The sequence below is a fragment of the Falco cherrug genome, chromosome 1 (assembly GCF_023634085.1).
Source record: "Falco cherrug isolate bFalChe1 chromosome 1, bFalChe1.pri, whole genome shotgun sequence".
NCBI classification, from domain to species: domain Eukaryota; kingdom Metazoa; phylum Chordata; class Aves; order Falconiformes; family Falconidae; genus Falco; species Falco cherrug.
In genome coordinates this window covers 24041191-24061918 of record NC_073697.1, presented here as the reverse complement: position 1 = coordinate 24061918, position 20728 = coordinate 24041191, and the positions used below count along the sequence as shown (strand labels likewise).

The 20728-nt window shown below is 44.8% G+C and overlaps 2 protein-coding genes and 1 long non-coding RNA gene across 4 annotated transcripts in view; 2 read left to right on the top strand and 1 right to left on the bottom strand.

The window, feature by feature from the left end:
• Positions 1-2221, bottom strand: part of CNOT6L (CCR4-NOT transcription complex subunit 6 like) — a 37359-nt gene extending 35138 nt beyond the window's left edge. Inside the window, exon 1 of one of the 2 annotated variants that reach the window (XM_055711981.1) lies at positions 1708-2221. The gene's annotated coding sequence lies outside the window, so the exon portion shown is untranslated. Of the gene's footprint in view, positions 1-1533; positions 1680-1707 lie in introns of those variants that run through there. The other variant, XM_055712178.1, reaches the window with a different exon arrangement.
• A 75-nt stretch (positions 2222-2296) lies between these two features.
• Positions 2297-4408, top strand: LOC129736246 (uncharacterized). The gene is made up of 3 exons (XR_008732571.1): positions 2297-2538; positions 3056-3161; positions 3449-4408. It is a non-coding gene; the product is annotated as an uncharacterized LOC129736246 (long non-coding RNA).
• A 31-nt stretch (positions 4409-4439) lies between these two features.
• MRPL1 (mitochondrial ribosomal protein L1) lies at positions 4440-20493 on the top strand. Its single transcript, XM_055712264.1, has 9 exons — positions 4440-4537; positions 4758-4869; positions 5971-6214; positions 7288-7371; positions 9486-9557; positions 9781-9892; positions 11288-11388; positions 18051-18132; positions 20070-20493. Exons 1-9 carry the CDS (start codon positions 4504-4506, stop codon positions 20228-20230), a joined length of 1002 nt encoding a protein of 333 aa, XP_055568239.1. The 5' UTR covers positions 4440-4503; the 3' UTR covers positions 20231-20493.
• Positions 20494-20728: the final 235 nt, after the last annotated feature.

Here is a 20728-nt window from a genome sequence, read left to right as displayed (position 1 = left end):
AGAAAGCCACAGGCAAGTGCTGTGGTGCCTCCGAACCCATTTACATTCACTAATGAATCAAGCCGTCCGAAGCAGAGGGCTGTGGAAAGGAGAAAGGCTACGTACAGGAAGTCAGGTCAGGCTGTGGCGCTTGCACACCGTGCAAAGTAAACCTCACACGTAAAGCCTGCCTGCAGCTTTTGTGAGGTATTGCTGGCACGTGGCTGTACCTGAAGAGGGCTGTGTGTCGGAAGAGTGACATTTGGCAGTACAAATTGCGCCACCGCTTCCTATTTTGATAGGGAGAATGCAGAAATAAAATCACTGGCAGTGCTGTGTTTGTAAAGGCCGTGCTCCACCTTCGCCAGAGCCTTCTGGCCCTCCAAATTGGGATACAGCTTCTAGGAATTCCTTGGGTTGTGTCACAGGGAACACTTTGTTGTTAGAAATACTGTACTTTTTTTTTTGTTTAGGGGAAAAAATAAAAAGCACCAGGACAAAAACATCTCAAAGGAGTGGCAGAGCTAAAAATAGACACATTATCATCACTTTCATTATCAGCTATGTCTACACACTCACACACACACACACACAAAGTACGACTGTGAGCAACATCAGGATGAGGTGTTCTCCCCTCCAGGTTAGTTTCAGGTTGCGAGGGAGCATGTTTGAGCTTGGCTGAGCAGCAGAGCGTCACGGAGAGGGGACGGCACAGGCATGAATTTCAGTGCAGCAGCCCCCCTTCCCCGGCTTAAACGAGGCTATCTAGAATTCTTATCAGCAGGCCAGCTCCTGAGAAGTTGTAACTCCCCAAAGCAAATACTTAGCCTATGCAAAGTTTCAAAAATGGCTTGATAAAGGCTGGTGGCTAAATATTTCAGAAAGTCAGAAAAAACTCAGTGTGGCCACGAACCGGCAGAAAGCAACCGAGCCCTCCGCCATATTTACCAAGAGTACTTAAGTTTAGAAAGCAAGCCCCAAACTGTTACAAAAACTCAAGTGTTTAGGCACGTTATTTTATTCGCAGTCACTGCTGCCTGAGGTTGAAGCCCAGCTTTTATTGCAGGTGACATTCCCGCCATGTGCCTTCTACGGGATGGCTGTGGACCACCGGGAAAAAGTGGGGAGACCCTCGCCTCCCCCAAAACACCCTTCCCTCGCCACAAACAACCTCCCCTCCCCCAAAACACCCTCCCCTCGCCACGAACACCCCCACCAACCCCACCGCCGGGTCCCCACGGCGCCGGGCGAAGGTCCCAGGGCGGGATGGCGGCCGGCCCGGCGGGGAGCGGGGCCCAGCTCTCCCCCCACACGGCCCGGCTTTGCCCCGTCGCTGCCGCCCTCAGCCGGGGCTGCGGGGTGAGCCTGGCAGCCCCAGAGCAGCCCGGGGGACGGCTGCCAACGCCGCCGCGGCCCAGCCCCCTGGGACGCCCCCGCCGCCGGGCCCAGCGCCGGGCCCCCCGCGCGCCCCTCACGCCCCGGCCCCCCGCGGGGGTCTTGTCCCCCCCCGGGCCGCCCCTCGCCGGGGACATGCCCGCAGCCCCCGCTCCCTACCCGCACGCACGGCTCGGCGAGGGCGCGGAGCGGCGGCTGCGAGGCGGCCCAGGCCGCGGCGGCCGCCCCGGGTGCTGGCCCCGGTGCTGGCCCCGGTGCTGGCGGGGCCCGACATGGCGGCGCGGGCCCGCTCCCCCCTCAGCACAGGAGGCCCCGCCGGGCCGCGGCGCTCACCTGCATCCGGCGCGGCAGGGCGGCGGGGCCGGCGGCGGCAGGGCGGCGGGGCGGCGGCGGCGGGCAGCAACGACATGCAGGCGGCGGCCCGCCGGGGAGCGCGGCCGGGCCGGGGACGGAGCCGCGGGGCCGGGGCGGCGGCGGCGGCGGCGGCGGCGGCGGCGGCGGGGAGGAGCGGGCCGGGGCTCGGCAGGGCGGAGGAGACGGAGGCGGGGACGGGCGCGGGGAGGCGGGAGGCGGCGGCGGGAGGCGGGCGGGGACGGGGCCGCAGCGCGGGGACCTGGGGCACACGCGGGGCCGCGCCACCGCTCGCCCTCCGCACACGCCGGACCCTGCAACCCCGCGCGGCAGCTGCCAACACCTGCCCCGGCGCGGGGAACGACACCGGCCCCGGGGCGACACCGCCAGGGCCCCGAGCGGCCCGCGGCGAGACGACACGCCGGTTTTACCTCATGATGTTGGCGGCAGCCAGGAGCCCTCTGCGGGGCGGGCGCCGGGGGGGCGGCTGTCAGCGGCAGGGCCCGCCGTGCCCCGTGGGTGCGGGGGGATTTCGGGGTGTCCGCAGCCCCCCCAGTTCGTGGAGGCAGGAGGAGCAGGGGGCCGCGGGGTTGGCAGCGGGAAATGGCAGCCTGCGAGGCCGTGGGGGCAGCCCCCCGTGTTCAGCGTGGGGTTTGAAGGGGCAGGCATCTCTTCAGTGTCCGTCACAGCTTGTTTCTCCGCAGGCAGCAGCTCCTGTTTTTTGCGAGATCTTTTCCAGCGCCTACATTTCAGTTGTGCAGAGCTGTGTGAGGCGGGGATGCTCTTCTGGGCAGCCGAAGCAGGGAAGCGCAGGTAAATGGCACTCCCGTGTTGAAGCCCATCTTCTCCCAAGCACAGCAAAATCCGTGTAGTGGCCGTTCCCGCGTTCAGTCAGGAGGAACCTGGGCCTCCCGTGAGGGAAAGATGGATTGACAGATAAAATAAAAGCAGCAACCAGGGGCAGGGAGGGAGGGAGGTCTTTGCGGGCTGACCTATGGGACAGCCCAGGTGGGAAAATGGTGCTGGGAGGGAAAAAAAGCATCGGAGAGGTGCAGGGAGGTGTCTGAGGGAGCAGCAGGGGGCAGGGGAAGCACAGGCTGGGACAAGAGATCAAGCCCAAGAGCTTTTTATTCGAACTTGCTTTCTACTGCAGCTGCCTGGACTTGTGATGGACCAAAAAAGCTCATTTATGCTCAGAGAACAGGAAGCACCAAAGGAGCCTCTGCAGTAGCTCCTTTGGCTATAGGGGTTTTGATAGGAAGCAGGCTGCGGAGCGAGGGAGTGATCTGGAGTGGGTGCATGTTAACCGTGAGCCTGTGTTCCCTCCCAGGGCCAAAATCCATGACCTACAGCAGCGACCTTGTGTCTAACAAGGCTCAGAAGGAGACTGAGGAGTCATGGCAGAAGACCACAGGTGCATATTAAAGAGTCACATGGTGAGTCTTGTATTACATCCGCTACCTCTATAGGAGACATACATGCCTAACAGCCATGTGAAACGAACCCCTTTCCCCAGACCTGCTCTGCCTATGTGTTCTAAATTTGTACTTTTTCACTCCTGAGACTTTTGAACCAAGGAGGACTTTCCCCCTTATCACCCTCACATCTCCCTATCTCGAGCCTTTCCCAGGACACTGAGTGTATAGTTACATTGGACAAATATATCTCAGTTTTGTTATGACTTGTTTTATATACGTGCATTTGTCTGATTTAAAAATAACAGTTCTAGTTCAAGAGGCTCCCTGCCGTATCAGGGAATGCCAGGTGAGATGTGAACATCCAACAGCCACTTTGCAGCGCCCGTGGTCCCTATGGAGACAAACGCTGCCATTTCTCTGGAAAGTCTGAATCATCTTGCACCGCAAGAAAACAACGAAGTGTCATTGCTAGTCAGGTATTTTACAAATATTTCCACACAAACCAACAGACAGGATGAGCTTGAGCTCAGGAGTTTCGAGCAGGAAGGACTTGACTGGATGTTAAAGAATTTTCTTGGACATGGATTTGTCAGGGAGGGGAATGAAACTGCAGGAGTCAGGACGTTTCTAGTCAAAAGCACATCAGTGTGGAACAAACAGCCCCCCTTTTAATGAGCATGCATGTCGCAAGAGGCAGGATTATAGTTTATGGCATAGATCTGCCTAGCTGGGGAGGTGGTGAAATGAAGTCCTTCTCAACGGGTGCTGCTCCACCAGTAGGTTTGTAGATCGGGCAGATCTCTTCCCAACCCATTTGCAAGGGAATGAGAGTGATGGGGAGCCAGAAAATATTTTTCTTGAGTTACTTGGGACTCACAGCAAAAAACATTAAGCGAGAAACGGCCAACACTAACCCACACAGATGTTTCTTTTGGGCAGAAACATGCCAGTTTTGGAGGGAAGTGGCTCTGGATGCCTGCAGCCCCCCGGAGCCACCACCATGCCGGGTCTCTGACACAGGCCCTGCCCACTGAACACCTTCTTGAGGCGGGGTGTGTGTGTGTCAGTTTTATCCGCAGGGCTGCGGGGACAACCCCGGTTTTGTACCGAGGCCGCCTTTCAGGCCGGTTAAGAACCGAGCTTTTATCGGGCACCAGCCACAAGGCGGGAAGGGGGAGCGGCGCGCTCGCGGAACGGCGGGCGCCGGCAGCGGCGGCGGGCGGACGGCGGTAGCGGGGCACCGGTGCGCTTCCGGCCGCCGGCGGAAGTGCTGCCGGCCCCCCCCCCCCCCCCCCCCCCCCCGGCACACTTAGGCGCCGCGGGGAGCGCTTTTCGCGGTGCACCGCGGCGGCTCTGCAAGATGGCGGCGCCCGTTGGCCGCTGCTTGTGGAGAGGTGAAGGGCCTTCGCTGTCTCTCTCACCGCCGGGACAGCGCGGCTGTTGGCTGCCCGCTCTTTATCTCCAGCCGGTGGCTTTTTCCTTGGTCGCGGGGTGACCCTGAGGAGTGGTGGGCCCTGCCCGGGCGGGGGTGGCGGGGCGCCTGGCGGATGGCCCCCGGGGAGGTGAGGGAGGCCGGGCCGCTTGGCTGAGGCGATGTCTGCTTTTCCTTCGCAGTACTGGCCCCGTGTCGTGGGTGGGTCGTCCCCGGGCTCGACCAGCGCCTCGCCGCCGCCCCCGCTTTGGTGAGCGCCGCGCCGCCCGGCCGGCCCTACGCTGCGGCAGCGAAGTGAGTGCGTTTTTTATCCGAAGCGGCTCTCTTGGCCGCCGGGTGGCCTGGTGGTGGTGGCAGGAGGAACGTGTGGTGTTTTCGGGGCCTGCAGTGTTGGTTTTAACATCCCGCTTGGCCTTGGTGGCATCCCGCAAGCTGCTGGCTCCGAGAGAAACAGCCTGGAGAGAGACGATCAAAGCTGCGCTTACAGGGAGTGTTTTCTGTTACTCTTGTGATAATGTAACGGTTATGGGGAAAGGTTTATTTAATATTTTTGATGTCTGCTTTTGGAGGGTTTGGCTGGATTGCAGCTTAAGCAGTACCGTCAGCATGAAAGCTGGTAAGCTTATGGAATTGGTTTCAGACTGTTTCTCCTCTTGATTCAGGTTGCTTTTTATTTTTTTAATTCATTGTTTCTTTAAGTCTAATATTATGGTGTAAGCGGGAGAAGTAAAAATTACCTTTGTGTGCGGAACAGTGAAATGTGCTGTACACCAAACATTCTGAAGTGTTGCAGAGTCTTTCGCCATAGTCAACAGAGGAACAGAGTGTCTAGCTATTCAATTTTTTTTCCCCTTGGTTTGAGAACCTTTGAAAATAGGTAGGGGAATAAGGATTGGGGTTAGTGTTTTAAGTGCATGCAAAATGATATAGGAAAGGGAGGAGAAACCTTTCTTGAAAGGTGGGACTGCCATGACTCATTAAAGAAAAAAAAGCCTTGTAGATGGGGCTCCTCATTACTGGGAAGCTGTGAGAGACTCACTCAGTTTGGAGGTGGCTCGGGCACAGTGCCTGTTGCCAGACTTGTAAAAGTCAGTGTGTTATCTTAAACTGGTTTCCCTTTGATGTGGTAGGAGGCTGTAAGCTTGGTTCTGTGCCGCACCAATGCAGCTAGGTTGTTTGAGGAGCTTAATTGCCTTCAGAGCTTTTGATTTTTGAATGTTTGATTTCTTTCTTGGTCATCTGAGACAAGTAACTGAGGTGAATTTAGGGTTGCTGTTCATCTTTGAGTGGAACTTTTCCTGTTAAATGAATGACACATGACAGTATCTACTTTTTCTCTTGGAACACGTGCCAAACTCTACAGTTGATCTAACAATATTTTTTTGTTTATCTTAGAACTGCAAAAAGAGATTCAAAAAAGACCAAGCAAGAAGAAAGAAAGAAGAAACAAGTAACTAACAGGCGGCCGCTGATGAGCAAGCCCGTGGATGATGTATACTTGACGTGGTATTATAAGCGACCATCCTATGATGTAGAAAAGGCTGTGGGTATGCTAAAAAAATTTCAGGAACTGGACTTCACTTACCCCAAGCAGCATGTCTATATTAATGTATTCCTAGATATGGCACTACAGAAGAAGGTAGGTTGAAAGTGTACAAGTTTTGATGCTTTTTTTTCTTTTTATTGTGGGAAGGCAGTGTTTTCAGTGTAGAGCAGATGCTGCTGTTGGCCTTCTCAGCTGCCTCTTGCAGCTTCTCTGGTGTCAGAATAATGCGTGGTTTTGCAGGTGGCTTTGTACCTTTTTATGTGTATAATGATTAAACATCTCTCATACCCCTAAGGTGAAGAGAGCACCATAGCAGATTTTCAAAACAGTCACAAATTATGTGACTCAAATTCATGTCTGCATAGAACTGATCAAACTAAGCTTTGCATCTGTTTAGGGTTTCCGCTTAAAGATGTGTTACCAAAATAATGTGTTCTGTGATGACTCTTATAGAGAGAAGTGTAAATGCAAGCTTCTTCTCGCCTCTGTCCACGTGGTCTTGATTTGTTTTTTTTTAAATTATATTCCTTGAAAGTATGCTTGTTTGCCTGACCTTTGTGATTTGAAGATGTCTAGCCAAGTTTATTCTTTCCCTAAAATGCCTCTGCTTCCCCCATAAGTAGAAAAGAGGCCACTTAAGAGCAGGTTTCATTGCGTTGTAACTAAATATCCTCTTGCTATACCGGGGTCCTTTAAAGCTAGAAAGAAAGTTCATGCTTAAAAAAATACAGACCTCTTGCTCCTGGTTTGGAGGTTATGTTGCATTCTTAAGGCTTGGTGAGAGAGACATTCCTTGCCTGATGGTTTGCGTTGGCCATTGTATCAGAAACACCATTTAGATAAGCTGGAACTGCAACACCTTGATGTTTGTTGTTGGCTGCACCTCGGCCTGGTAGCAATCCTACACTGGAGTTGCTGATCCCAGCCCCTTTCTCTTGGGCAGACTGCAGCAGAATTAATTCATATCTCAAGTTAAGGTTTGAGTATATACTGGACATTAAAAAAGTAGTCAAAACTTAGAAACCATGCTTGTTAATGACCTCTGTGCAAGGAAATTGTGGGTAAGATTGCTATTTAGGGGACCTACTCCATGCAGTTGTGTAACTTCCCCTTAAGTCATGAATTCTTTTTATTTGTTCTAATATTTGTCTGTCTTTGCTCACTAGAAAAAAGTGGAACCGTTTTCAAGCATTGTTGTTCTTCCACATCGCTTTACAGATGAAACAAATAAGGTCTTGGTTTTCACAGAGGTGGGTAAGCCCGAATTACTTATTTTATGTATCTAGCATGCTTTTACAGTGCAGCTAGTTCCCATGCAGTTATGTGGTGGATTGACCTTAGCTGGATGCCAGGTGCCCACCAGGCTGCTCTATCACTCCTCAGCGGAATGAGGAGGGGAGAAAATAAGGTGAAAGAAACCTCATAGGTCAAGGTAAAGGCAGTTTAATGAAGCAGTAGCAAAGGTCACACGTGCGGAAGCAAAGGACAACAAAAGATGTTATTCTTTATTTCCCGTCAGCAGGCGATGTTAGGCCACTTCCCAGGAAGCAGGTCTTCAGTGTGTTTAGCAGCTGCTCTGGAAGACAAATGTCATAAATAATGAATGGCCCCGCTTCCTTCTCCTTTCACCTAGCTTTTATATCTGAGCAGATGTCATATGGTACAGAATATCCCTTGGGTCAGTCAGTTTAGGTCAGCTGTCCTGGCTGTGTCCCCTCCCAGGATCCTGCCCACCCCTAGCCTGCTGCAGGGGGAGGTTGGGGAGACAGCCTTGGTGCTGTGCGAGCGCTTTTCAGCAGTAGCCAAAACACTGGGGTGTTATCACTGCCTTTCTAGCTACCATCACAAAGCACAGCACCGTAAGGCCTGCTGTGGAGCTAAGCCAGACCCAGTACAAAGTACTGAAAATCTTCTATTGAGAAGACTCTGCAGATGCTTTGTAGAACTCCTAAGTCTGTCTAGGATTCGCCTTCAGCAGCGTCTTAATGTATTAATAAACATCTTATTGGATTTCCTTCATCCTGATAGGTTTAAGTATATGTAGGTTATTCTAGCTACACACCGAAGGAGTGAACGTCTGCATAGAAGTGACTAAGGAAGAGATGATTAAAGGTCATTTACAGAGTAAAACCTTTGTCACCTTTTTGTAATACACTCAGATGGTTTAGTGCAGCAGCCATGTCCAAGCCTGCTGTCTTAAGCCTTGGTCTGCAGTGCAGATCAAAAGCAGGTGTTGCTCACAGTAACTTGTGCTGTAACAGGATACCCTTGGGGGAGGAGGGGAAGGAAACTTCTCCTCAAAAACCCCTAAACAACTTAACAGCCCACTGCCTCAGGCCCTTTGTCTGCTCTCCTAGGAGTTCACTAATGAAAAACGGTGTGGAGAGCAGTTGTAGCATCTGTATGAGACTAGTTTCAGCTTCTGCTGCTGTCCTTTGTCAGTTAATTGTTCTAACAGAGTAGATAGGCATATATCTGTATGAAATCCTAGAGAACTGTCACAGATTGAGCTGCCTACTCTTTAGGCTTAATTTTTGTAAGAATCTCTACCTGACCTACAAGGTGAGAATCCTCCTATAGAATGGAGGGCTGAGAGAAGACCCAAGCATGCCAGGTTCTTCGGTGCTGTATCTTACAACCTTCTCTGCGCACTCAAATTCATGTGGAATAGGAGATCCTGTGCCTTGTGAAGTTGTGTAGGTGGAAGAAGGCTGAGTGACTGAAACACTTGGTAGTGCTTTTGGGTGGAAGTGTGAAGCTATTAAGTTTATTCTCGTGAGGAGAAGTTGATTCTTGCTTTAAGTCACAAATATCTGCTTGTATCAAAAGCTTGAGCTGAAGTTTTTACAGAACTGATGCCTTTTACTTTTCTATATTTCAGGCTACTAAAAGCAAAACCTCACAGAGGACAGAAGTTTAGTAGCACTTTTCAAAAGTTGAACAGCCTTTTTCATAGTGGTTTTCTGTAGCCTGTTCTCTGCTTTTCTTTAAGCTTGGAGTGAGATCTTGGCTCCCTCCAGTGGATGGTTCATTGTAGTTGCCGGGGGTCGAGGTGGGAGATTTTGGGTTTTTGATCAAGCTCCTCAGCAAATGAGATGGGCTTTTCTCCTTCTCCCGTAGAAGCTGACTAAGAGACTTGACTGTTGCTTCTCCTTGGGACCTGAAGTGGAGTTGCTGTTCCTATATTAAATCACCAGCATTAGATATTTTTTGTCTTTGATTGCCTTACAGCGTTCTTTCCTTCTCAGCCTGTAAATATCCTGGTTTTATACCTAGTTGTCAAAGATAAGTCTCTTATCCAGTACTGTAGATACAAATTAATGGGTAGTACAGACATTACTCTAATTTTTTTCTCTCTTCGCAGGATGAGCAAGAAGCTGAAATAGCTCGAGCAAATGGAGCTGCTGTTGTGGGAGGAGTTGAATTAGTCAAATGGGTATTTGTTTTTTTTTTTAAGAATTATATAAATCCTCTAACTTAAACAGTGACTGGGGGCAGGGAGAGCAAGAAACCTAATGTCTAGTAAACTCTAGCTTCTAGTTAGTAGCCAATATGAAGAGTGAGAGATGGGCTTCTGTGCTCAGACATGCTTGTAGGTCAACTTCTATACTGACGTAATTTATTGTATTCCTTAAATATATTAATTGCATTTATTGTAGATTTTGGAAGATGAAATCCAAGTGGACTTCTATGTAGCTGTTCCTGCAATAATGCCTAAGTTAATACCGTTAAGAAACAAACTAAAGCGAAAATACCCAAGCACAAGAAGAAGTAAGAAGCAATTTTCTCTTTATAAATCTCAAGTACTGAACAACATTTAACTCTAGAGGTGACACTGAAAATTTTTTGACAAGGATGTATAATTACATTGAGTATTAGACTGTATGTGACTGAACCACATGTTTTGTCTTGGATAATAATAGTTTTTTTCTCCTCCAATGGGCAAATGTGGAATTAGATTCAAGGTAAGTTTGCCTGCTAGTTGCCCCTATGATTTTTAGTCCTGATGAACCATAATAGTATTGTGCAGTTATCCAGGAAGAGAGAAACAACTTGAAAAAAAACATATTTGCTGAGATAGTTATATTGTCAAACCGATGTGCAATTGTGTGCCCCTTCTGCCTGTACATTGCTACTCAACAAGAGAGTTGTTTGTGCTTTTCCTTAGTACAGCCTGTTCCTTCATCTGTGTGATCTCTCCTTTTTCATAATGCTCAAGACATTTCTTCTTCAGGTCAAGTTTTCATAGCAACTGGTATCAGTCTCTCAATACTTTTGTCCTCCCTTGCTGATTTACTTTTAGCTATGTGTCAGGGGCCTATTTCAGATAAGAAAAAAAAAAAAAGCTGTTTTTCAAACATAGAGCCTGTGCACGCTGTGTGAAGCACTGAGTCTTGAACTGTATTTTGCTTCTCTGCTGTCTTAATGTTTTACAAGCTGCAGGCAGTGTTTTTAAATTTCTGAACATTGGAGACAAACCTATTAACTTGTCCAAAACATTGCAGCAGAGAATACTCCACATACACTTTTTTTTAACTAACAAAAGCTGTTATGCCACAAAGAACTGACCTGGTTTGTAGCTTATCCAGGGCTGACTTCTCTTGGAGCCATCAAAGGATGTGTGGAACAAGTAATGTGTGTATTTGAAGCCATTGAGTCATGGTATAAATATGTCAAACGAGCCCTTGCAGCTGAGGTGGGAAACAGCTGTTCTGACTTGGAATGGCTGGATTGGGCCAATGTATTCCAGGTAGTGCGTAACCTTGCTACTATGTAGTGGTAGGCTTTGTTTTCACGGAGGACTTCGGGCTTGTTATAAACCTAACTCTGCAGGTTTTAGTCTTTCAAGCTGCTTTAATTGCATTAGGTAATAAAGCTTTGGTTTTTATGTACATGAACAGGTTATTTATGTGAAGTGAAGCCTTTGTTACATTATCTACTGTATTAACTATTCATGTCTGCTGATTAATGAAGGAGGAGAGAAGATAGAAATGATTTACGCTGTATGTGTGAGGACACCACTGTCTTTTCCATGAAACTGCTTTTTTAATTGGAGTTTAACTGCCTTAATTGAAAGATTGAATTATCTCTTACTAATGTCATGCTTAGGCACACTAATAAGCATTACTCAAGACAACTTTTTTGCCTTTTTTTAAAAAAAATTAGATTCCATGGGCCATGATATTCCCAAAATGCTGCAGTTCTTCAGAGAAGGTCTTGAGTACATGGTACAAGATGAGCGTGTAATCAAGACAAGAATAGCAAGAGTAAGTTTATGTAGAGTTCTTAAGTTTTCTCTACTAAGCAGAACTGAAGTTAGTATTAAAAGAGGGGGGGAAAACATGTTTTTAATCTGTTTGTTCTGAGATTCTTAATATATTTTTAAACTGGTCTGTGAAGTAAATGGAACTCTTAAATCTTTGTGTGACATCTTCATGTGATGCGAGTCCTGTATGTTGTTAAATGCGTGGCTGTAGAAGATGGCTCTGCTAAAGCTGAGAGCAAGGCATACCTGATGCGGAGGAGTTACGGATACCAAGAATGGGATCTGTATTTGCCACTATATTGACAAGGAATTGTAATAATGAACAAAATAGGATGAAAAAGGTACTATTCCTAGTTATCTCCTTTTGAGTTGACATTTTAACATAGGCTTCCCTTTCCTTCTGCCTTCCTCAGCACTCTTCTGTGAGTAAAATAAAGTTTATTTCATTTTTTTTTTTTAAGTAAATGAACTATGGGTTGTAAGTTCAAGCTCTTATCTTATACTCTTATATATGAGTATTTTTTTATCTCTTATCTTTTTTTTTTTTTTTAGGCCCTTGCTATGTTTTTCTTAATATTTATGTCATTTTCCCTGGTCCAAACTGTGTGGTTTTGTTTTCATTCTGTTTTGTCTTTGTAATCCTGCCTGATTTTTAGTTTTCCTTTAACTGATACTGGCGCAGAAAGGAAACGTACAGGCTACATAACCTCTGAAGCTTTGTCTGGCAGTATTAAGAGATAAGCAAGCTTATTAATTCTGGCTAGCTGTTTGGAGTTGTGCGTGTGAATTTCAAGGGCTTGCTCATCAGTATGATAATCAAAACTGAGGTTCTTGGGACTATTCTGGTAAAATGTGTTATATATTGTACTTTGATGCAGGCAGGAAGTATCTTCAGCTGGTTGTGAGTTTAATCGACTGTGTGAAATGCCTCAAATCCATAGATCAGCCTTTGTTTCAAGTATTGTGACTGTATTCTTTAATTTTTGCTTTGGATTGCCTAAAGCTTAGCCATTTTATACTGTGTATCAGCCTAAAAAATGCCTGCAAATTAAACTTACTGTAAAGTCTTTTTCTGTGTAGTAAAAAAAAATAGGGTTTTTAATAAAGGTGAATGAAGAACTCTGTCTTGACAGTATTTAGTGCAATTGCAGTTGGTTCTGGTTAGTGTCCTGCAGCTGTAGCTAGAATATTTGAAGTTAAAACCACATCCTGTTACTGATGAAAGATGTTGGTGTTACAGATTACCTTAGGTTCCGTGTCTGGGCAGCTCAGCCCTGCAGTTTTGTAGCACTTGAGAAGATATGCAGCCAGAGATGAGATGTGCAGCCAGAGGTGTCACTCTGTACAAGTAAACAGTAGGTTCTCTTGAAGGAACTCTTAATCTTGGGTCAGAAGCAGTATGATGAGAGTTTACTTGGAGACAGAGTTGAGATGTGCTAAATGAACATCAGCTGCATGGCAGAGGTGACTTAACTGCACGCACTGTGTGACATGCTCTGTCACACTGTGGTGTCTCGAATTGTGGGCAGAGGGATTACTCAGTGGTTATGGCTTGTGTAAAATGTCTCCACCCTCTCTAGTTACTATACTTTACCTGACCTAGTTTTCCTATTGTTCGCGCAGTGGCGCTGGAAGGAAATCAACTGCAGGCAAGGCTCTGGGAGGCTGTGAGAGCCTTGAGTGGTTATGCATATCTCCTCACCGCTCAATAAAGAGCTTTTTAAATCTTGTCAGTGTGAAAATAATAATTCATGAATTACACAGAAGCGTGAAGATCTGTTGCTGTATTCCAGACAGTAGTGTAGATGTTTCTGGGAGTCCGCCAAGCTGGCGTTTCTCAAAGAGATGTTTTCCCTTTAGTGTTGCTGTCTCATGTTGCCTGTTAGCTCAGTTATGGCCAGTGGCCTGATGTAGTGCTGCAGTCCCTTGTACGTCAGCACCCTCAGTGGAGTTTCCTTAGTAGTAATTGAGATGTCTTTGAAAAGCCCAGAAGTTGGCAGCAGTTAAGTTTTAATTAGTAGATCTGAAGTTGTGAAACTTGGAATGTAAAATGTTCTTTTAAGATATGGAGCTTAAAGCAGAATGGAGACAAATGAGGATGCTCGGGATATCTCCTTCAGAGTTAAGCTATCTGCAGAGGCCAGATTAATTTTTTTTGAGGGTTTTGATGTAAGTCATCAGTCCAGACAGGGTGCTGTTGATCATCACAAAATTTTTTCTCCCACGTTGGAGTTTTCTTTAGAAAGATCAGAGTTCAAAAGTGACACCAGGAACAAATTTCTGGTGTATTTTCCTGTCGGTGCAGAGAGCTGCCTGTGAAATGGTTCTTCTGTGGAAAGCAGCAAGATGGTTTCAGGACCTGTATGGTTTGTTCGGAAGGATGCATTTTCTGGGAAGGGGCATGTTTACGGGAGCACTGTTTTATTCACAGGGTTAGAAGTATGGAGAGATGTGTACTGAACTGGAGAGCTCTTGAACTAGGTACACGGAACATAGAGGTGAATAGAAGTGAGATTTAAGGCAGGAAACAGAAATGCCAGTTTGCAGTAGGGGTAGCGTCCACTTCCCTTGGCTGTTAATGGGATTGAAGGCCTGAAGTGTCAGTGTCCCTTGGAAAAAGAAAAAAAGACTAATGGATCCTTAGCTCTGAATTTGTTAAAGCAGGGGAGGGGAGAAATCCCACAGTTGAGGAAGAGCTGCTAACACTTTCAATTTCAAATGCTTGAGGGATGAAATATGTTTATTGGGGCGTGAAGGGATTAATGCAAAAAGCATAGATTGTAGCAGTTGTCTTCTACCTGTTTGAGTTGTTCTGTAGTTGAGATCACATGGAAAGGCTTGCCTGTCTGCAGTGCTGTTTCTAAATTATTCCAGCTAGTAACAAGTCCAGGATGAGATATTCATCCTTAAATTATGTACCTCGGAACTGAAGATGTTGCATAGGTTCTGAAGGGATAATATCTTCCTAGTGGTATCATACTGGCAAAAGGCTTGAGTCTGGAATAAAAAAGAACCAAGGACATGGAAAAGCTGTAGCGAGTTAAACTAGGAATAGGGAAGAACGCTTTACAACAGCCACAGTAAGGATATTTCCATGCCTACGTTTTTTTTTTCTTTCCGGCAAACTGCATGGAGCTGCTACCTCAGAAATGCATCTGCCTTGAGTGCTAGGATGAGAAAATGCTGTCTGCATGGTCTGTGTTGTTACAGGCTCCTACACAGAGCTCTGATTCCCTTATTCTGACTTTCTGAGGAAGGTTCGTAACTGAGCAGAAACCTATAAAAGCATTAATCAGTGTTCTTCTCTTGCTGATACTGTCAGTCCTCCAGATGTCTTTGTGAACGGTGCAGGAATGTTTTTCTGCTGTGTTTGTCAACACTTAACCTCTTGGTTCAGGGGCTTTCTTTTTGTTCCTGAAGGCAGAGAGGCACGTTTTTGCCTCTGCTGTGTAATGTAGGGTGCCTCATGTTCCAGAATAACGGCCAGGTGGGGTTGTTGCATTATGCTGCTGCAAAGTAAAATAAAACTTGTTAGGAGTAGCTCTAAACCTGACTTTTAAAATAGGTGTAGTTAACATTTTGTGTAGAGGCATTTGACAACAAGTTCTCGGAGTTCAGTAGAGTCAAGTGTTTTGTGTTCAAACTAAGAGAAAATTTGGTTATATTATAATGATGTGGAGGTTGCATGTTGTTATGAGACGCTGGTCAGATTACCATTGGTAATTGCTTGGCAGTTCATTGTGCTCCAGAAGTCTCACCTTCATGAAAAAGTAAAATAGGTGAAAAAGGGAAACCTCTTAATAGACAGCATGAGGAGACAAAAGATACCTGGTTGGAAAATGGAGCTATAAACTCACGTCTAATTTCATTAACTCATTTCTTTTCTTGCGTTTGACTGGAATATATTAATTTGTATTTCTTGTGGATAGTTGGAATTCTAGATCTTTTTGTTGAGCAAGCCAAACCTGCAGTTTTGGATCTCTGTGGGGTTTTTATTCTTTTTGGTTTGTCTCTCAACAGCTGTAGTAGGGGACTTGGAGTAGATTTCTGCCTGCCTCCACTCTCCCCCTGCCAATGCCACAACTATAAACCCAGTTAAGGTGCTTTGAGAACTGATTCAGCTTTCTGACTGAGTGGTCACCAGGCAGTCCAGGTCTATTAAATTACATGAGATAAAACCATAAAAATTCCAGTTCCGTTTTTGGAATCAGTAGTTATTAATGACTGCCTTGTCCTATAGCTCTCCAGAAAAGCTGGTGCCTGAGTTCTGAGTGAAGATGCTAAAACTCTTAATTACCTGATGATTGCAGCCTTTGTTATGGGAGTTTTAAGTCCTCATGACTTGATATGGGAAGCCCTCAGCTGAAGTAAAGGCTGGAAGAAACATGTCTGGATCAGTGTTAATACAAAGTGGACTATAAATTAGTTTGTAGTTTATTTATAGTCTGCTTATAGTCAGCTCCCTCTGCGGATGTGCTTATTCTTCAGGAAGGCTTAGGACTTTTAAGATGTTTAGTTCTCACTGCAATCGATCTGAACAGAGTAGCTTGCACAGCCTTAAAGATCTGGTTCAGAGTACTTTTTTGTCAGTTTTGGCAAAGGTTTGAATTAAACTAAATAAGTGCTGATACACATGACTGTGTATACACGAGGATTTACTGTGCAATATTTATTTGGAAGTTGGAATATTTATTTGGATGCGGAAGATATTTTGAAATACTTGGAACCCTCTGAGTGTTACCTGCCTTCATTATGGAGCTGTCAGCATCGATAGTAAATTACAGCATGTGATCTTTTGGGATATGTCATGTTGTCTGACTGAATGCAAGTCACTTGTGTCCTATTTTCCTATCTTAACAAATAAAAGTGTATTAACTAATGTCTTGATATTTTGAAATTAGTCTTGTCTCAGTATGTGTTGTATTTCTAAATCCTTGTAAGAAGTTGTAACTTGTTTGGAGCAGCTTGCCGGTTTGGTCTCTTATGAATGCTTCTGGACTTTGTGATGGATGGTGAATGCCAAGTAGCTCACTGAAATTGTACAACTGAAGATTCACTTAAGACCTGGATGTAGTGTAAGGTTTGGAAGTGAATGCAATTCAAACCTTCATTTGAAGTAGAGTTTCTAATTAGTTATTACCAATAACTAATGAATGAAACAATGAATTGTTTTGCTTAAATTGTTTTGAGTATTCCTTTATTTTTAATTCTGTACAGCATGGTGAGTCTGTCAGCAAAGTGAAATTCTCAGCATTAACAAACAGATTTTTACATCAGTTAATTTATGAATGATTAAGCATTTGGCAATCAGTGTAATAATGATAAAGACAAATATGTCCTGGCTGGTGTAGCAGAGGATTTGGATTGTGAGTTTGCTGGAAGAGTGTAAAGAGATATTAATGGACCAGGTCTGGAATGAGAGTAGTCAATTATAACAGTATTTCTATTGAGATGTAATGTGTTCACAGATAAGTGAGATATTGATAAAATCTGCTCATGCTATATTGAGAGGTGGCAGAAAGGAACAGGGGACCCCAGTGATACTTGTGTACTGAAATGGAGTTAATTCTATAAGAAAAATGCTATTTTTAATTCTATAGCTGAAACTTCTAGATAAAGGACTTGATCTTTTTATTCTAAATAAAGATACGCGGATGATATGAGTGAGACCAGACAGCAGATTAAATAAAGCATAGCAGGGCATTATAGCAGAAGAACATCAAGTCTGAGAAAAGCATGTGGAGCTCTCGGGGAGCTGATATAGGTCAGTGCTGGTGTGGATCCAAGGGTGTTCAGGTTGGCCTGTCTCTTGATCGTAAGTTGCACATTCTTGAAGAGAGACCAGATGAGGTGAATAGTGGTCACGGTTGAAGGTGATTGGTGTATGAGGGAAGATTGTGGAGGTATTAATTTTTTTGACAACAGTATTGGCTTTCTTCCAAGTATCTGTGACTGATGCAGTGAGGACTGCTGTGTCTGAAGTGAGGTGTGCTTAAGTTCTCCATTAGTTGAAGACATTGGGCTGAACAAGGAGCCATCCATCGGTCCTTGGGTTTTTTTGGAAGGTCAAAAATGCCATGGACAGGAACCAGAGCATGTAGAAAGGGTAGATACAGACTGGTATATGTTTAGAGCTCACTGCTTCCATGTACTTTATGTAAAAGTAGAAATTCCATGTAATATGTTAAAATGGGAAAGAAAAGGTAAAGAAACTCTGGTTTTTAAAGTATTTATTTGGTTCTATTAAGCATTTTTAAGATCTTCAATTTTAGATGCTTGTGTTTGAGTTGATCTGTTTTGTGGTCTTTCAGAGCTACTTCTTGAATGTTCTTTACTCAGACTATTTTAATCGTTTTTACAAAAACACTTGTACGTATATTGGTTTTTAAGCCTTTTTTACCTCTTTAAGGCTATCTGTTGTTATAAAGCTGTGGGAATTTCATGTCGTGAGAAGAAATATGGAGAATAATGATGAGCATATAACCACGTACAAAAAACTCTGAGTCATTTAAATTAAGGATATTAATGGGATTTGTAACTGAACAGGGAACATGGAAAAACAAAATTATCCAAATGTAGAGTAAATGTGTACCTAGTGCTTTCAGACTTCCTGAACTAGGCTTTAAGTGTCACCATGGCTGACTCTGTGTTATCCTTTTCCAGCTGGATATGCCTACTGAGCAGATCATTGCCAATCTAAAAGCAGTTATCCATGATATCTGCACATTCAAGCCATTGACTGATGGTAAGTAGCTGTTCTAATGTGGTAGTCCAAGTTACAGCAACAAAATTGAGATGAGTGTGTGTTACTGGGTCATTATTAAATGACCGTGCTGCTTTGTCTGCCTTGGGACAGAGGAAGGGAGCTGCAGGCAACGCAGTAAATCAAGACCTAAGAACTTGACGGCCTGTAAGGGCGTGAATAGCATCTGCTGTTATTGATGGTAACTCTGCGGTGCTATGAAATGTCTGTGTGAGGAGGGGAGTGGGATGTTGTACAGAACTTAAGTTTGCAGGCTTGATGCTTAAGGATTTCCTTGTATGGCTTTAATCTGTTTGAGACCTGGAGGCCTTCAGCATCTGCGTGCATTGGTTTTACCCCACTGGTGTGACCCTGTTTTGGCTCAATGCAAAGAACCTGAACCCAGAATCCACCTGCAGTTGCCTTAGCAAAAACCTGTGCTTCAGTTAACATCTAGTCTGGTTAGCTACTGTTTGAAGATATACCACCTTTTTTTTTTTCCTATTACGAAGGCATTTATTTAAAATGCTGTGCCAAGAGAAAAGCTGTTATTTTTTTTTAATTCCTTAGCAAAAGGATCAGGTTACAAAGGAGTAAAGGTGTGAGTTCTGCATATTGTTCCCGTGGGTTCTGCTTGTTGAGCAAAGAATGCAAACAACTAACAGGCTCTCTGCTCTTTGCCGTAATGAGGCAAACTTTAAACAAATGTCATCTGCTTAGCTGGAGTGTAGGTGGTGATTAATGAACATAATTTTATGGAAGAATAGCCTTGTTTAAGCTAAGAAAACAACTTTTTATATTTATGTTGGCTTAATGTCTGCAAAAAGAATTGTCGTGTATCTCTCCCCCTGATGCTGTTAACAGTGAACTCCTGTACAGAGAGCAGACCATGAAAAGCCAAGTACATGTGCTCTTGGAAACATTTCAGCCCAAAGAAAAGATATAAGGAGTTGGTTGACATGAAATACAAGTAAATAGAAGTAGAAAGTGGTGGTATTTATTTGTCCTTAATGAGTTTATATGTAAACTGTGCCAACTTAGTTAAGTAAAGGTAAGCTTTTCCACTCTTAGTAGCATTTCTACTGATTTCGTGGTATCAAGCTTGATTCTTTTGGTGGTTCTCTTAGTGTCTTGATTAACAATACTTGCTGTTTATAGGAAGCAGACTTGATAATTAACACATTTTTACAACAATGGAGTCCAGATATGCTTGCTAACTATCAGATTACTTAGACCAACTAGTTATGGATACGTGTTCCTTAGTTCCTTTCAGACTTCCCATGTGTAATAGTATGTCTTCATGCAGCTATGTAGTTAACACTAAAATGGCATCCCTCTGTGAGTCACTTGATCTAATGCAAGATTAAAAATACCATCAGGCACATGTTCTTTGAGTGTAATGTAGATTTACTCTTCTGTAAAGAAATCTGACAATTTCTGTAGTTCTTCTTGTCAAAAGATTCCCTTAGCATTTCATGGTAGGATCCTAAATTAGGAATGGTTTCTTTTATGCCCGTAGTCAGGTAGGAACATTTGGGTGATCCACAAACTTTCCCCCTATCTTGCCAGTCAGGACCACTTCCTGAAGTGAGGTCCACCTGTATTTGATTTTTTTTTTTTTTTGGGAGGAGTGTGTGTGTGAAGCTTTTCTTGTATGTTCTAGGGCTCAGGGGCACCAGTGATGTCAGCTGCTGCTGAGGTACTGAAGGAATAAGGTAGCCGTCAAATTAGTACCTGTTACGGCACCACGGTGTGAATTGCCTTTTGAACCCAATCTGCCAGGGAGGATGTTAAACTCTCTGTGCTGGGGGAATGTGTCTACATGTATAGTTCTGATTCTGGTTATGTGGTTGACACAGTACAGATTAGTACTAAGATAAATCAGCCTGGAGACTTGAAAAGTGGTGGAGTGACTGAATTGGTGGTGTTCTTTGTTCTAGGTCCTTTTGTGCAGAAATTGGTTATTAGATCTTCAACAAGTGAAGGTTTGCTGTTGAACCTTGATGGACTTCTACCTGAGGTGGAGAAAGTAGAAGAAGAAAAAGAAGAAAATGAAGAAGATGACAAAGAGACGCATGTCCAGGAATCTCTTAGCACCTGATCTCTTTCCTTGTAGATCTGATGCAGCTTGGAAAGCAAATGTTGTAATTCAAATTATACTTTATGAAAGAAAAAAAATCATAACTTGTGAATGTCGCTTGTAAATTCTGCATAACAAGAAACATTGTCACAAACAGGAGTCCGTTGTCAAAACTGAAGCTGTTTTAAATTCCTTTTGCTGGTAGCTGAAAGCTCCCTAATTTGTGTGGCGCTTTTCTTTGCACATAATGGTTCTTACTTTATTAAAAGTATTTCTGTAACTTCTGAAGTATTGCTGTCCAATTTCCACAGCTGCAGCCAAAAGGCCAGCACGTTACATTCGTAATGTTGAGCTTTTTACTCTGAAATTGCAGAATGTTCAATGCTTTTGTTGTCTTGACTTGGTCCCCCACAGAGCCATTAATGCAGTTACTTGTGGAAAGCTGCTGTATAACTTGCCAGTGAAGGAAACTAGTTTTTATTTACCATTCCATTTTTCTGCGCAGTCAGACACGGTGTT